At 40.4% G+C, this 14728-nt stretch overlaps 1 protein-coding gene across 1 annotated transcript in view; it reads left to right on the forward strand.

The window, feature by feature from the left end:
* The window catches only part of naa25 (N-alpha-acetyltransferase 25, NatB auxiliary subunit), a 95514-nt gene that overhangs the window by 20372 nt on the left and 60414 nt on the right, over nucleotides 1-14728 (forward strand). The window contains exons 2-7 of the mRNA XM_063034115.1: nucleotides 2198-2283; nucleotides 4780-4918; nucleotides 7154-7272; nucleotides 10361-10435; nucleotides 12231-12338; nucleotides 13625-13703. Of these exons, the coding sequence (XP_062890185.1) occupies nucleotides 2198-2283; nucleotides 4780-4918; nucleotides 7154-7272; nucleotides 10361-10435; nucleotides 12231-12338; nucleotides 13625-13703 (606 nt within the window). The remainder of the gene's footprint in view (nucleotides 1-2197; nucleotides 2284-4779; nucleotides 4919-7153; nucleotides 7273-10360; nucleotides 10436-12230; nucleotides 12339-13624; nucleotides 13704-14728) is intronic.

A 14728-nucleotide genomic window follows, 5' to 3' on the forward strand; every position in this document is an offset into this window, starting at 1 on the left:
TTCTCTGACAATAGATGTGTAACAGCCTAATGTAACATTGTATAAAATACAAGATAACGCTGATGCAGACGTTTTATACATTTAACAAGGTGCTTTATTAATACAACAGAGTTAGTCAGTTTTTCAATGTTCGTCGTCAGCTGGGTCATACTGTCTGTGAACTCCCTGTTGGTTGCCTCCATATGCTCCAGTATTTGTTTTTTTTTTAACTTTTAAGTCCTTCTGCGCGACAGCCAAGAGCAATTCCTTTAAAGTTTTTCTACTCTGTAACTGGACAAATGCGCACTAAGTATATCGTTTCCTCTTCGCTTGTTTTTTGTGTGTCCTGCGCATGCCCAGTAGGAGGAGATTCGCCCAAATATCCGCCTAATGTGGACGAAGATATTTTGAAAAACGCTTAGTGTGGACGCCTGTCGTTTTTACTCGAAACCGGCGTTTTCAAAATTATCCGGCGTAGTGTGGACGTAGCCTAAGACAAAGTAAATGCGTAACTATATTCATTTGCTTCTACCACACCCTAACCCACTTGACAAATTACCATAACCCATGATTAAAAACACAATGTGGTTAGGCAGAAAAGAGATGCTCGGCTCCTACAGCATCTGTGGAAAGAAACAGGAGGTGACATTTATAATCAGACAGTTCATCAGAACTGGGATGTGAGCAAGAAAATTAGGTTTAGGCTTCTCAGCTGCAAGGGTGAGAGGTGGGTGGTGCAAGGGAAGTGTGTTGTGAAGCCAAGGTTATGTTGGTTATCACAGTGTTTTTGGAGCAGTCTGGTTAATGAGAGTAATGATATAGATTAATGAGTAATTATAGAGAGAACAAAGGAACGTGTTGAAGGTGCGAAAGGCAGATCAAACCTGTTGTTGAATCCTAAAGCAAAAAGTGAAATGTTTGAAGTGCCCAGAAGATAGGGCTCTTTTCATGAAGGGCCTTAAACATAATATGGAACTGTTTCTCTTTCTGTAGATAGTACCTGCCCTGTTGAGAATTTCCAGCATTTTTGATTTTATTCAGATTTGCAGCATCTGCTGTTTATTATGTGAAATTGTGTGTAACACCATAGTTTGCCTCAGGGACCTGACTGTGTTCCAGTGACTGAATTTTGATTGAACCTTTCAAATAAAAGCTCTTTCTCATCAATCAGATCGGGGCTCAGCTACATTTTTCAAAAGAGCATAGGAGATGTGAAGGTTATTAGTGAAGTGGAAAGGAGCATTAGAGTTGTGGAATGACAAATGAGCAACAATGATTGGACCAGAGCAAACATTTCTTTAAAATAACCAGATAATGATATTTTAACCAGGCATTGTTCAAGTAGAAATGTTTCTCATGAACTGACTTCAAAAGTTTTGCCGCCCCCACAATATAATTCCTGTGCTCAAGGTATGATTATGTTACCGTCAGTAGTACAATACCTACCCTACATGGTGCCTAAAATAGTGGTTCAAAGAACTATAAATGGTGAAAGTAAGGAAATGTGTGCTTTGTGTTCTTAGTATGCAAAGGCCGCAATAGGTGGCCTTGAGTGGCTGAGGGATATTTACCAGTTTCTTTCTACAGTGCTAGATCCTTTGAGTGCTACACTTAGCAGTCAAGGAAATTGCTTTCTTCAGCACATCCTGGGTGATGCTGTGGTGCAAACTAGCTCTTTATTTACTAACCGACCCATTATACCATTGACATTTAGGGCAGCAATGAAGATCCTCCATCTCTGGTGGTGTTCAGAGCTGTCAGTCCTGCAAGCCCTGGGTGAAGACTGAGGAATACCGTCACTCTCACTCTCAGATGTAGAAGGATTGCTGTTTCTGTAACAAGTTTGTTCTGACCAGTTAGGGATGTTGGTCTGAGCTGAACCCCCGAACCTGGGGGACCAGTCCTTTGACCTGTTCAGCATGAGTGACCCTACCAAGAGCCAATGCACAAAGCCCTGACTCCAGCCTGCATATCTTGTCAGCTTATTAAGGCACACAAGCCTCCAAACTCTACAACAAGGTTGTGGTCCATTTGGAGGAGCAAGCTCTTTGCTGTTGCATTTTTTTCCCCCAACAACTTTATTTTTTGACACTCTGAAAGCTTGATGCTTACAGTACTGCCTAAGTTTTGCATTCCATTCTGTTCCATGGATGCTTATATCCTCAATACCATTTCCAAATTTGGATAAAAATATTAATAAGTTTTATCTGTTGGACAGATTATCTAGACAATGGCAACAACAAGATGGCTATACAGCAAGCTGACAAATTGCTCAAGAAACATAAGGATCTTCACTGTGCAAAGGTAAGCATTGCAATAGATTTCTCAAATATAAAATAATGTAAAATTCATTTGAGTTATGGACTTCTGGATGTATATAATTTGTTAAATAGCTGAGATAAAGGAAACATATTTAGCAAGCGATATTTTTGCAGAACTGGTACTTTTGAAAATGTATTTAAGTTGTATTATGATCCAGAGCATAAATTGTAATTGCAAAGTTGTCCTGTACCTTAAGTCAAGGTTCAAGAATGTACTATGTGTAGAATGCAAGAATGGATTTAACGTTCATTGAAATATTAATTATTCATCTAAATTGGCAGATGCTTTTTTGCTCTGTTATTTCAACTTTGAACAGGTAGTGGGAGAGTTGTAAATATGGTTAGTTCTAGTTGCTCGGTGATTCATACATGTAGAGCATCTGCAACTGTTACACCACAAAGTCTTCTGCAATTTGAATGCGAAAAGTAAATTTTTAAAAAATGATCAAAGCATTGTTTCACTTAACATATGCCATTCTGCTGAGATGGAGCTTTGTCCTTTTAATGACAACAAATCTGATTCTTGGTTGAAGATAATTTCAGCCGTGATTTAGAGTTCAATTGTTTGATGTGCAAATTAGAATCAGCCTCTCTCAATATTTTGATTTTGACTTCATTTTTCAGTTAACATTGAGGTTCTTTGCTCTTGTCAGTTTAAATGCTCAAGCGATCTGTAATTTTTACAGGAACATTTTGATTCACTTGATTAGATTTGTTATTCTCAGAACACTAAATAGAATGAGGTAAACTGTAGAACCTGTCAAGCCAGTGCTGCCACTTGGAAGGTTTTGGGTGTGGACAATGTAGTTTCTGTCCCGACTTTACAATGATTATCTTTTGCTCTCAGGATGTAGAGATTGGATTAAACTAATTTGGCAGGAGGATGGGAACCGGAGTGAAGGGGCTGAGGAAGGTGGAAACAGAAATAAATCAAAGATAGCAGATTGGGAAGCTTTTAAAAACTTGGAGAAGGAAATTAAGAAGGTCATTAGGAAGGAAAAGATGAATTATGAAAGGAAGTTGGTGACTAATATCAAAGAAGATACTAAAAGCTTTTTTAGTGTATGTAACCCTCAGGTTCGGTGGGCTGTGTAAGTCTAGAGAAGTCAATCTCTGGCCCCACCAAATGTGAGGTGCAAAACCTCCTGTTTGGGTGGATGCTGCGTGATGTGTTACCCTGTTACAAATCAGTACCACGAAATAACAAACAGTACAAAATATGCAATTAAACGATTTAGCTTTACAATTAATTTGACTAAAGGGTTAATTAAGTAAAACAAAAAGAAAAGGGCCCATTTTAATGAAACAGTATAATGTGCGCGTTGGTGCTCATGGTCTCCATTGATTCCCCCCGCCCCCCCCGGGTGTTGTCGACTCCTGGTCCCATTCCAAGTCCACTCTGTCCTGTGGTCTACAGCGTTCTGGCATCTGAACAGATTAGAGATGGCAAAGTTATTTCCCATGGTAGGGGAGTCTAGGACGAGAGGGCACGACTTCAGGATTGAAAGACATCCATTTAGAACAGAGATGCAGAGAAATTACTTTAGCCAGAAGGTGGTAAATCTGTGGAATTTGTTGCCACAAGTGGCTGTAGAGGCCAAATCATTAAGTACATTTAAGGCAGAGATAGATAGGTTTAGCCAGGGCTTCAAAGGGTATGGTATGGGGAGAAGGCGGGGGAGTGGGGATGACTGGAAGAATTGGATCAGCTCATGATTGAATGGCCGGACTGACTTGATTTGCCAAATGGCCTACATCTGCTCCTATATCTTATGGTTTAACCTACCATCGGTCCCCTATAACGTTAGAAGAATTTTGAGCTATTTAACATTAAAATGGTGTTTAATTTCTACAAATTTCTAAATAATACTCTGAGCTTGCAAAACCAAGAGTATTGTGTTAGGAATTAAAATCATCATCATCATTATGTACTGCCGTATGACATCATGTGCCGTATCATATGATATGTGCAATCATGGACTTATCCATGATCACGATTGTTTTTGGCATATCTTCCTACAGAAGTGGCTTACCATTGCCTTCTGGGCAGTGTCTTTACAAGATAGGTGACCTCAGCCGTTATCGATACTCTTCAGAGATGGTCTGATGTCAGTGGTCGCGTAACCAGGCCTTGTGATATGCACCAGCTGTTCATACAAAATCTACCACCTGGTCCCATGGCTTCACGTGACCTGATCAGTTGTTTGCGGCGGGGGTGGGGGTGGGTGGAAATGCTAGGCAGGTGCTACACCTTGCCCTAGGGTCACCTGCAGGGAAGCAGAGGGAAGCAGCGCCTTACACCTCCTTTGGTAGAGGCGTATCTCCACCCCGCCACTCTATAGGCCTTAATACAATGTTAAATTGTAATGTATTTTTTTTTCTCTGTCGGATATTGCTATCAATATGCTAAATAAGCCCATGAATACTTGTTTATAAATATTGAATCTTGACAATATCCTCTTGTGGTCTGGCATTAAAGGTTCTGAAAGCAATTGGCCTACAGCGAACAGGGAAACAAGAAGATGCGTTTACCTTGGCACAAGAAGTCGCTGCACTTGAACCCACGGATGACAACTCCTTACAGGCCCTTACCATTCTCTATCGTGAGATGCATAGACGTATGTTTGCTTGGAAGGACATGAGAAAGTGTCCAATAGGGATTGGTGGGGTGGTGGGGGGGAGGAGTAGCTTAATCTTAGTTTTGAGCATGTTAGAATGTAAGTTATCAGTCACTGTGAGCTATTAAGCACCTGCTGAGAACGACTTGTGGAAATTTTTATTTCTGAAGATTATTTGAAAATAACAACCTGAATTGTGCTCATTAGTTTACTGAGGTTAATCTAGGACAGCGATATCGACCAATAACACAAGCAGTTGTTGGGGATTCCTAGCATTGTGTGGTATGTGCAGAATCTTTCTGGCTTTGACCCAGAAAGGAGGAAATACCAAGGAACCAGTTGTGCCTGAATTTCATTCCATTAATTGGCATCAGCTTTAAAAAGCATGTGGTGCAGCTGTAAGTGTGCAGAAGACAGCTTCAATATCTAATTATAAACCTTTTTTGAAAACTTAAGCAAGCAAATTATTTTCAGCAAGCATTCGCAGTGCTCGTTTAAAAATTGTATTCTTGTATAAAGCCATGGTGTTCTTTATTTTAGTGCTTGTTGCTGCCACCATTTGAATTTGATGAATATTCTCTCTGTGCCTGCAAGTGAATTAAAATCTTAAACATGGCAGAAGATTTTCAGCATTTCTGTTGCATAAAAGTCTGAGAAACTTGGTCATCTACCAAATGGGGAGGGTTTCAAAGAGTTGTGTGCGTAATAGTGCAAGCAAATTACATTTTAAAGTTGGTAGAACTTGACACGGAACAAGATTTTTAATAAATAGCATAAACATAGTCAGTTTTCTTTTCTAATCATTATATTTTCTGTCAGTCTTCGTAACTAAATTAGTCATCACTAAAGCACGATGTTTGCACACTGTGACATTCTACAGATGTTTCGAGTAGCTTCCTGTCTGTGAGAAAGGGTATATATACACTTCCATTAACGCAAATCTACACTTTATTTATTAAATGCAGTCACATTTCAACTCCCTGCTGCTTGAAGCCTTCTCTAAAGGATAATCATGAGACATTGCTCATCACATTGGATATTTTTCTGCATTATGCCAAAAAAGAATTACATGTTCCAGAATATGTCTATAATATTTTGAAATTCTGTGTACTTAATACTTCAAAAACAATTGATAATCTGCCCTGAAGTTTGTTATTGCCAGCAAGTAGTGTGGAAACAGTGAAAGAGGAAATGATGTATTGGTAGAATTGTTCTTAGTTGCCATGAAACGAGCATCTGTTAGAGAAAGAAACAGCACTGTCTGTCATTTGATTATTTCTGACTGTTCAAGAGAACCTTATTCTCCTGCTGCTACCATTCTCGGTGATGCCATCAGAATTCTACTGTCCTGTTCTAAAGACCCTTATGGACTTACTGGTGCAGTTTGCTTCCAAATATGTTATGCAGAATCTCGTGTTTTTCATTTGCAAATGCTTGAAATCAAGAGCAACAAACAGAAATGCTGGAAGGACTCAGCGGGTCAGGCAGCATTTCTGGAGAGGAATAACATTGGAAACGTTGACTGTTTATTCCTCCCCATAGATGCTGCCTGACCTGAGTTCCTCCAGCATTTTATATCTGTTGCTCTATCTTCTGCCAATGTTTTCTTTCTATGTGGACAGAGCAACAGAGCCAAAGCTGAGATTTTCTTTTATTCCTAAATAAACACATGCTTACTTCATGATCATCAAGAATTTTGGACAACTTTACTCCTCCCTTTTCCACTGGGGTTGGATGGGACTACAACCAGAGCTCATGGGTTAAGGGTAAAAGGTGAAAAGTTTAAAGGCAACATGAGGGAAAGTTCTTCACTCAGAGTTGTAAGTGCGGAACGAGCTGCAAGTGTGGAAGTGGTGCATGTAAGTTTGATTTTAACATTTAAGAGAAGTTTGGATAGGTACATAGAAGGTAGGAGTATGGTGGGCTCTGGTGCAGGTTGATGAGAGTAGACAGTTTAAATGGTTCAGCATGGACTAGATGGGCTGAAGGGTCTGTGTACGTGCTGTGCTTTTCTGACTCTAGAGATTCTTCAGTCCATTGTAAGTTCCTTTTGTCCAACTCCAGCAAGGTAATTGAGTGACAGCCTGAACCTGACATGGTTGGTGTTTGTTGTTCTTCTGTCTGAAGCTTAATATCAGAAGGGTATTATTTGAAATTAATTTAATATTTTAATGCGTGCTGAATGTTTGAGATTTTTAATTCCTTTCACGTCAAGGTAATGCTTTTCTTTTTCAGCTGAACTGGTCACTAAGTTGTATGAAGCTGCTGTGCGAAAAGTTCCAAGCAGCGAAGAGTACCACTCGCATCTCTTCATGGCATATGCCAGGGTTGGAGAATACAAAAAAATGCAACAGGTATTATTTCTACAGCAAAGCTGGAGTCTTTCTCATTCTGAGCAAAATACAACTTATTAAAAGTAATTGAAAATTATAAAAAACTGTAGTAGTTGGAAATCTGGCTTTAAAAAAACACTTGAAGGCTTAGGCCACATCAGTGAAGAGTGAAACATTTAGTATTTCAAGCCTGAATTATTAACTCTGTTTCTCTCTCCTGTTACGTACCCCGTAACTGGGTTGCCAAACCAGCAGAAATGGATCACTCAGTTGGAGTCTGGAGTACTAGAACTAAGAAAGTTTTATTAAAGAAACAAGCAACACAGTAATCGAAAGGATAATAAATGCAACAATTCAACAATGATAACCACACATGTGCACAGAATTAAGATAACAGCATCAATCAAGCTCTATCGTTGTCTAGGGGTAAATGACCAATTTCAAAATGACTCAAAGTTCAGTCCAGTTAGTAGTTCAGTTCGCAGTAATCGTTGCCATGGCGATGGACAAGGTGGGGGAAGAGAGAGATAGAATAGGAACAACTGATCATTCAGAACGGCTTCACTCACAGACCAGCGAGATGGCTCACAAACAGCATTTGGGCGGGTCCTTGGTGATGTCACCTGAGGTCACCGACTGTGACCCCTCCTCCAGATGCGGTCGATCCTCTGCAGTGAACCCGGCACCCAGGCAAGGGCGGACACACACCGGGTTCCCGCTGTTCGTACCTTTCCACCCTTGTCGTTGTCTGGCACTTCTCACCCACTCGTAAGAGGCGCACCGCTTCCAGGGTCTTGTTACCTCGGGTGGCGTGTGTGTCTGTCTTAGCGAACCTGTCCCTTTTTATCCCCCTGCTGGGGTATCGCCTGTCCATCACTTCAAACAGTTCAGGGTTCAAAGGGGGGGAGCCGCTCCAGACAGCTCTCTCTCCCACATCCCTTCATTACACATCTCCAGACGCTGCTCCATTGTTCCTTATCTCTCCTTCCCCTGAGGGCAGGTGGCAGACCAACTGCTGATGCCACTGATGCTAGCCCAGGCCAGCAAACATCTTAACTTTATGTGTATTCTCGTAACACTCCATAGATGCTTTTTGCCCCATCGAGTACTCAACACCACTTTTTATTTCAGCTTATTCACAGCTTTGACTGATCATCAATATTTAAATGTTCTTGTGTAGTTTGTTTCTAAATTATAAGAAAAGGGGTGCCTTCTTTTGATGTTGTTTTTCCTTCCCTCCCCATGTTCTCAAATTAAACCAAGTAAATAGAAAGATTTGTTTATACCAGTTCAGAACAATTGCATTTAAATCATTAATCTGGCATTCTCTTTAGAACATAGAACGGTATAGCACAGGTACAAACCCTTTGCCTGTGATGTTGTGCCAAGCTAATTAAATTAATGATGCCTAATTATATTAATCCCCACTGCCTGCATATGGTTCATTTCCTCTTTTGCTGCGTGTTCATCTATCTAAGAACCCCTTAAACATTATCATATTTTCACATCTACCTCCAACACATCCCTGGCAGCACTTTCCAGACACACATCATTCAATGAACAAAACAAAACTTGCCTTGCTTTGAACTTATCCCTCTCGCCTTTAAGTGCATGTCCTCTAGTATTATAGACATTTCAGCCCCGGCGAGAAAGATACCACTGTCTACTCTGCGTCTCTCATGATCTCTGTCAGATTTCAGTACATCCTTGTAATCCAGGCAGCATCCTGGTAAACCCATTCTGTACCCTCTCTAAATCCCTTCAATGGAAGATCCTACAAAAAGTAGTGGATACGGACCAGAACATTACAGGTAAACGCTCCCAGTGATTGAGCACATCTACATGAAACGCTTTTGCAGGAAAGCAACATCTGTTGTTAGGAACACCCAGCACCCAGGGCATGCTCTGTTCTTGCTGCTGCTCTCAGGAAAAGGTACAGGAGCCTCAGGACTCGCATCACCAGGTTCAGGAACAGTTATTACCCCTCAGCCATCAGGCTCTTGAACCAAAGGGGATAACTTCACTCAGCTTCACTTACCCCATCATTGAAATGTTCCCACAACCAATGGACACCCTTTAAAGGACTCTTCATCCAGGGTTCTCAATATTTATTGATTATTATTTGTATTATTGTTTCCTTTTGTATTTGGACAGCTTGTTATCTTCTGCACTCTGGTTGAATACCCCAGTTAGGTGGTCTTTCATTGATTCTGTTATTATTCTATAGATTTATTGAGTATGACCGCAAAAAAAATGTTGGGGTTATATATGGTGACATAATGTACTTCTATAATACAACTTAGTTTGAACTTTAAGTGGATGTGTGGAGGATGTTTCCTGTGGTGCAGGAGTCTATGACCAGAAGGCACAGCTTCAAAATAGAGTGATGTCCCTTTAGAACGGAGATGAGGAGGAATTTCTTTAGTCAGGGGGTAGTGAAATTGTGGAATTAGTTGCCACTGGCAGCTGTGGAGACCAGTCATTGAATGCTTTTAATGTGGAGGTTGATAGTTCTTGATTAGTCAGGGCAAGAAAGGTTACGGGTAGAAGGCAGGAGAATGGGGTTCAGGGAGAAATGGATTGGCCGTGATTAAATGGGTGTACTGGCCTAATTCTGCTCCTATCTTGTGGTCTTAATTAAATGCCCCTAACGTATGTGCCTCTGAATCAAAGGAACAACAATAGCTACTGGCCATTCCTCGTGTATCAGTTTGTGGATAGAGAGGATACAAAGGTCTTGGTCAAACTCAGTTACCTACCGTACATCACATCTGGCCCTGGGGACTTGCTTACCTTAATGCTCATGACCAAATGCCACCTTTTTCTTTATCTCAAAATGTCTTAGCATATTACCATGCTCCATTTACTGATCTTGTTATCCTCTGTGTCCTTCTCTTCGGCAAATGCTGACACAAAATACTCATTTAGGACCTTGCCCACCCCCTTGTCTAGCATGTCCTTTGCTTGAATGGTGCTACCATCTCCTTTGAAAATATTGTTAAAACTGCTATTTACCTCCTAAGCATTACACTTGAGATTTAATGCAACTCCTTAGAGTTTGTGTAATTTCCTGATGCGTTTAAGGTTCTGTGGAATTTTATTTCCTCAGGCTGGGATGGCACTTTACAAGATTGTTCCAAAGAATCCATATTATTTTTGGTCTGTGATGAGTCTGGTCATGCAGGTGAGTGTCATTACTAAGATGGGGGAAAAGAACTGCATTTAGGTTATTACATCATAGTTCAGGTAGATATTTTTGTTTCATTAAAATAAACTCAAAATTCTTAAGCAGTACATAAGTTGGAGAGCTAAATTAGTATAAGCTTGAGGCATTTATGTGTTAGTCACCTAAAATTTTGTTTGCATTTTGGAAAAAAATTGGACTCATTTGCTACCTTAAGCATGTTAAAAGAAAGAATCATTTGACTAAAATTAATTTGTCATTTGCATTGGAACAGCTGGAGAATGTTGCTGAGATTATTGAAGCAATAACTTATCTCCAAGTACTTAACCTTGTTAAAATTAGCATCTGATTCTTGCAGGTGGAAAACATGTTTCCTCTCTTCATGATATTGAAAAAGTTAAAAAAAATAAATAAATTGGATTAATGTAGGAATTAATGGAAGGATGATGGTCAGTGGTCAATAAAGTGTTTTCAGACTGGTTTTGAAAACAAATCACCTTGGAAATGGAACCCTTGGCGAAGTTTAAATATTGTCAGCGGAAGTAAAAATTAGTATTAACAATATTTGTACTTCTCCTTTGAGGTTTTTTATTAATCTTGTGATATAGCACTGGCAAAGTTGCTGTGGCATAAATCAAGAGGGGATAACTTGCCCCTGCCTTTGGATCAATTCAATGTGTTCTTACTTTGTTCAATAAATGTAGTCCCAGATTTTTAAAGAATAACTTTTAGTTGATGAAATCAATAATTTTCTGCATTTGTGTAGTTACACTTCTGGTTTGGTTGCCGACTGCTTGGCCATGGTTTTCGGTTGGGCGCCGGACGCTCTGAGAGATTTGGCGGGCGGCGGGTGCTCGGCTGGGGGCTGTGGTTGAGTGGCCGGCGACTTGGCCAGCTCCCCACCGGACTTAGTCCAGTGAGGAGAGTGTGAGGACACCCAGCAGGACTGAAAAAACAAGACCTGACAAAGGGCGGATGAGCTCCTTGTGAGCCAACGGCCATCTTCCGTGGAAGAGATTAAAGCCTCACCACGTATCTACAAATTGTATGCTATGCACCTAGTTAGAAGAGACATGATGAACTTGGGCGCTGCACCGTGTACCTGGACCTGCCCAAGGCCTCTGCCTAAGGAAGGGCCGAGCTCGAAGAAGCGGCCGTGGCTGGAGGCCGACACGGCCTCGGACTCGAGTTCGGCGGGGTGGCGGCAGGCGGTGCCAAGGCAGCCAGCGAGAACAAACTGGAGGAGAGGCTGTACTCGGTGCTGTCCCAAGATCGAAGAAGATGGAGATGCATAGCTGCCAACCCCGGATTCAGAGCGGCCCCCACTGACTGACTCTGTAGTTACAATATCTACAGTTTTCTATATCTGTAAAACTTGTTGGCTAATTATAGCTGCTGGTTGTCTTCTGTCACAAAGGTTTGGTTGTGGCAGTCAAAACAAGCTTCTTAATACCTAATAGAATTGTCGTGGTCTGAATTTCAGTAGAAATATGGCAAAATGAGTCAATTATTTGAGTTTTCTGTCTTAAGGAAGTATAGCCCTTGCCAAGCTGTTTGTTGGATCCAAAATACCTCCTCAGCAGTTGGATAAGGGAGAGTTTGTGAATGCTGTTTAGCTGAACTTATGTCCTTTTCGATTAAGAAATGCTCATGACTAATTATTTGTCTTCCTTTATGAATTGTATTAAGTCATTTGGGCTTAATTTAGTTGTGGAACAGTTACTTATACTTTTTTAAAGGGTCAAAATATATGTATATGTGGTCAATTTTTGACTTTATTTTGTATCTTACATAGTCCATTTCAGCTCAAGATGAAAAATTATCAAAGACAATGTTCCTCCCCTTAGCACAGCGGATGGTGGAAAAGATGGTAAAAGAGGACAAGATCGAGGCAGAAGCAGAGGTAAGAAAATTGCACATTGCAAAGAGTGAACCCCAGAATGAGGACACCTCAGAACATGCGGATTAACTTCTTAAATTTCTTACGAACCCTGCTTTATTTGTATAATAATTGATTCCTAGAAATTTTTAAAAAAAATATCCAATTATTTGTAATTTTTTCAATAATTTTTCAGAATTTGGTAAATCTATTCCTGCATGTTGAGATCTCTTGCTGACGATACCATGCTTAGACTCTTTTCCTGTGCTGACCTCACTTATTTAATTATTTGTGCCTCAGGTTAGGGCAACAATTCTGGATTTATATCCCACTCCTTGATTCAAACTGGAGTTAGAGCTTCTTTCCAAACTTTTAGCTATTTTGGAATCTATACTAATACTATACTTTATACTTTATTGTCGCCAAACAATTGGTACTAGAACGTACAATCATCGCAGCGATATTTGATTCTGTGCTTCTCACTCCCTGGATTACAAATATTAAATATTAAAAATAGTAAAAATTAGTAAATATTAAAAATATAAATTATAAATCATAAATAGAAAATAGAAAAATGGAAAGTAAGGTAGTGCAAAAAAACCGAGAGGCAGGTCCGGATATTTGGAGGATACGGCCCAGATCCGGGTCAGGATCCGTTGAGCAGTCTTATCACAGTTGGAAAGAAGCTGTTCCCAAATCTGACCATACGAGTCTTCAAGCTCCTGAGCCTTCTCCCGGAGGGAAGAGGGACGAAAAGTGTGTTGGCTGGGTGGGTCGTGTCCTTGATTATCCTGGCAGCACTGCTCCGACAGCGTGCAGTGTAAAGTGAGTCCACGGACGGAAGATTGGTTTGTGTGATGTGCTACGCCTTGTTCACGATCTTCTGCAGATAATAATGAGAGTACACATACAGTGTTGGTGAATATATTAAGATGGAGCAGAGAGTGGCTTGCCTCTGCTGTCAACAGTCACTCTGGAGAGGTCTACCTCTGCTATCACATCTTTTTGGTCTACAGTACTATACTTTGCACCATTCCATGTGTACTTGCTCTGCTTGGTTGGACCAAGTCAGGTCATTTGTGATATTGACCCCAAGGAACTTAAAGCTTTTGACCTGTTCCACTTGCGTACCACCAATGTAAATTGGGTTGTGCGGTCCGCTACTAACATTGTCTTTGATAATTTTTGATGAAATCTGGGGATCCAAATTTTGAATTTAATCTTGAGCATATTGCTATGACTTTGGCTAACTGTTGCATAGAGTATGAATATAATCTCTAGTTGCTTCATAGTTTTTTTTTGTATGGTAGGTGCAACTTTATTTAATGATTTTGGAACGTCTTGGAAAAGACCTGGAGGCTCTGGAAGTCATCAGAGGAAAACTAGGAGGTGAGAAGAAAGCTAATTTACTTAAGTTTTGTGTAAAAACCATGATATTTTAAACGCCTTATGAGTTGTGATTATAGAAGCATTGGCAGCTTTCATTTGTAGACTTAGTCATTGTTGTTTATGGAAGGTGAATGCAGGCATCTGGCTTAATTGCTGTTAACTTCTCAAAGCAATGACACATGAAAAGCTGGTAGAGATGATGCTCACCTCTGTCCTGTTTCAGTGCTGTCTGTTCAATAGATGAAGGAAGTTGTAGCTGAGTGATCTGACCTGTCTGTAGTAATTTAATAATTCTGTATATGTGGTAAATCTGATCCTGCACATTTAGATCACTTGCTCTGTGAACTTGTAATTTCCATTTATCTCTTGACCTAGGTCGAAAAATCTTATCTTCGGTCATAAATTTGCCTTGTTTCCTCTTGATGCTCTCTTAATAATGTCGCACAGACAGTTTTTCGAATTGTTCAGTAGGGTCAAGATGGCACCAGTGAAGTGATTCCTCGGACGACATCTTCCAGATAGTCAATCATTTTAGCTTTTCTTCATTTTCCACTTCTTTTTAATTTTGTTTTTGAAAACGTTGGAGCCTGTGGCTTAGTCTCTAGTTTGATTGAGAGAGCTAGCGCTCTGCTGTCCTTGAGAAAACTCCAGGACAGAAATGCGAGCTGTCCTCCGCAGGGGCGGCTGGTTCGAGTCGCTGCCCTCAGAGGGGCGATTGAATTCTGAGATTTATCGATTGGACTGTAGTTCAAACTAACTAGTTCATATTGGCCTCTTTCAATGTAGTGTTTTTTTTCATGTTCTTGGCCATTCTTGTTGCAGATTGGCAGGCTATGGGTTTGGGTGATCTGCTAATTTTTGTCCGAGGGAGGGGTTGGGGTGTTTGGGGTTTGTGAGTTCTTGTTTCTTTTTTCCTGTGTGTGTGTGGGGGGGGGGTTAATGTCTTTCTTTCAACTACTTATATGGTTTTCTGTGTTCTCTGATGATTTGGAGAAGAGACAAATTTCAGAGTTGTATTCTGCATG

Source organism: Mobula hypostoma, chromosome 27 (assembly GCF_963921235.1).
Source record: "Mobula hypostoma chromosome 27, sMobHyp1.1, whole genome shotgun sequence".
Taxonomy (NCBI): Eukaryota; Metazoa; Chordata; class Chondrichthyes; order Myliobatiformes; family Myliobatidae; genus Mobula; species Mobula hypostoma.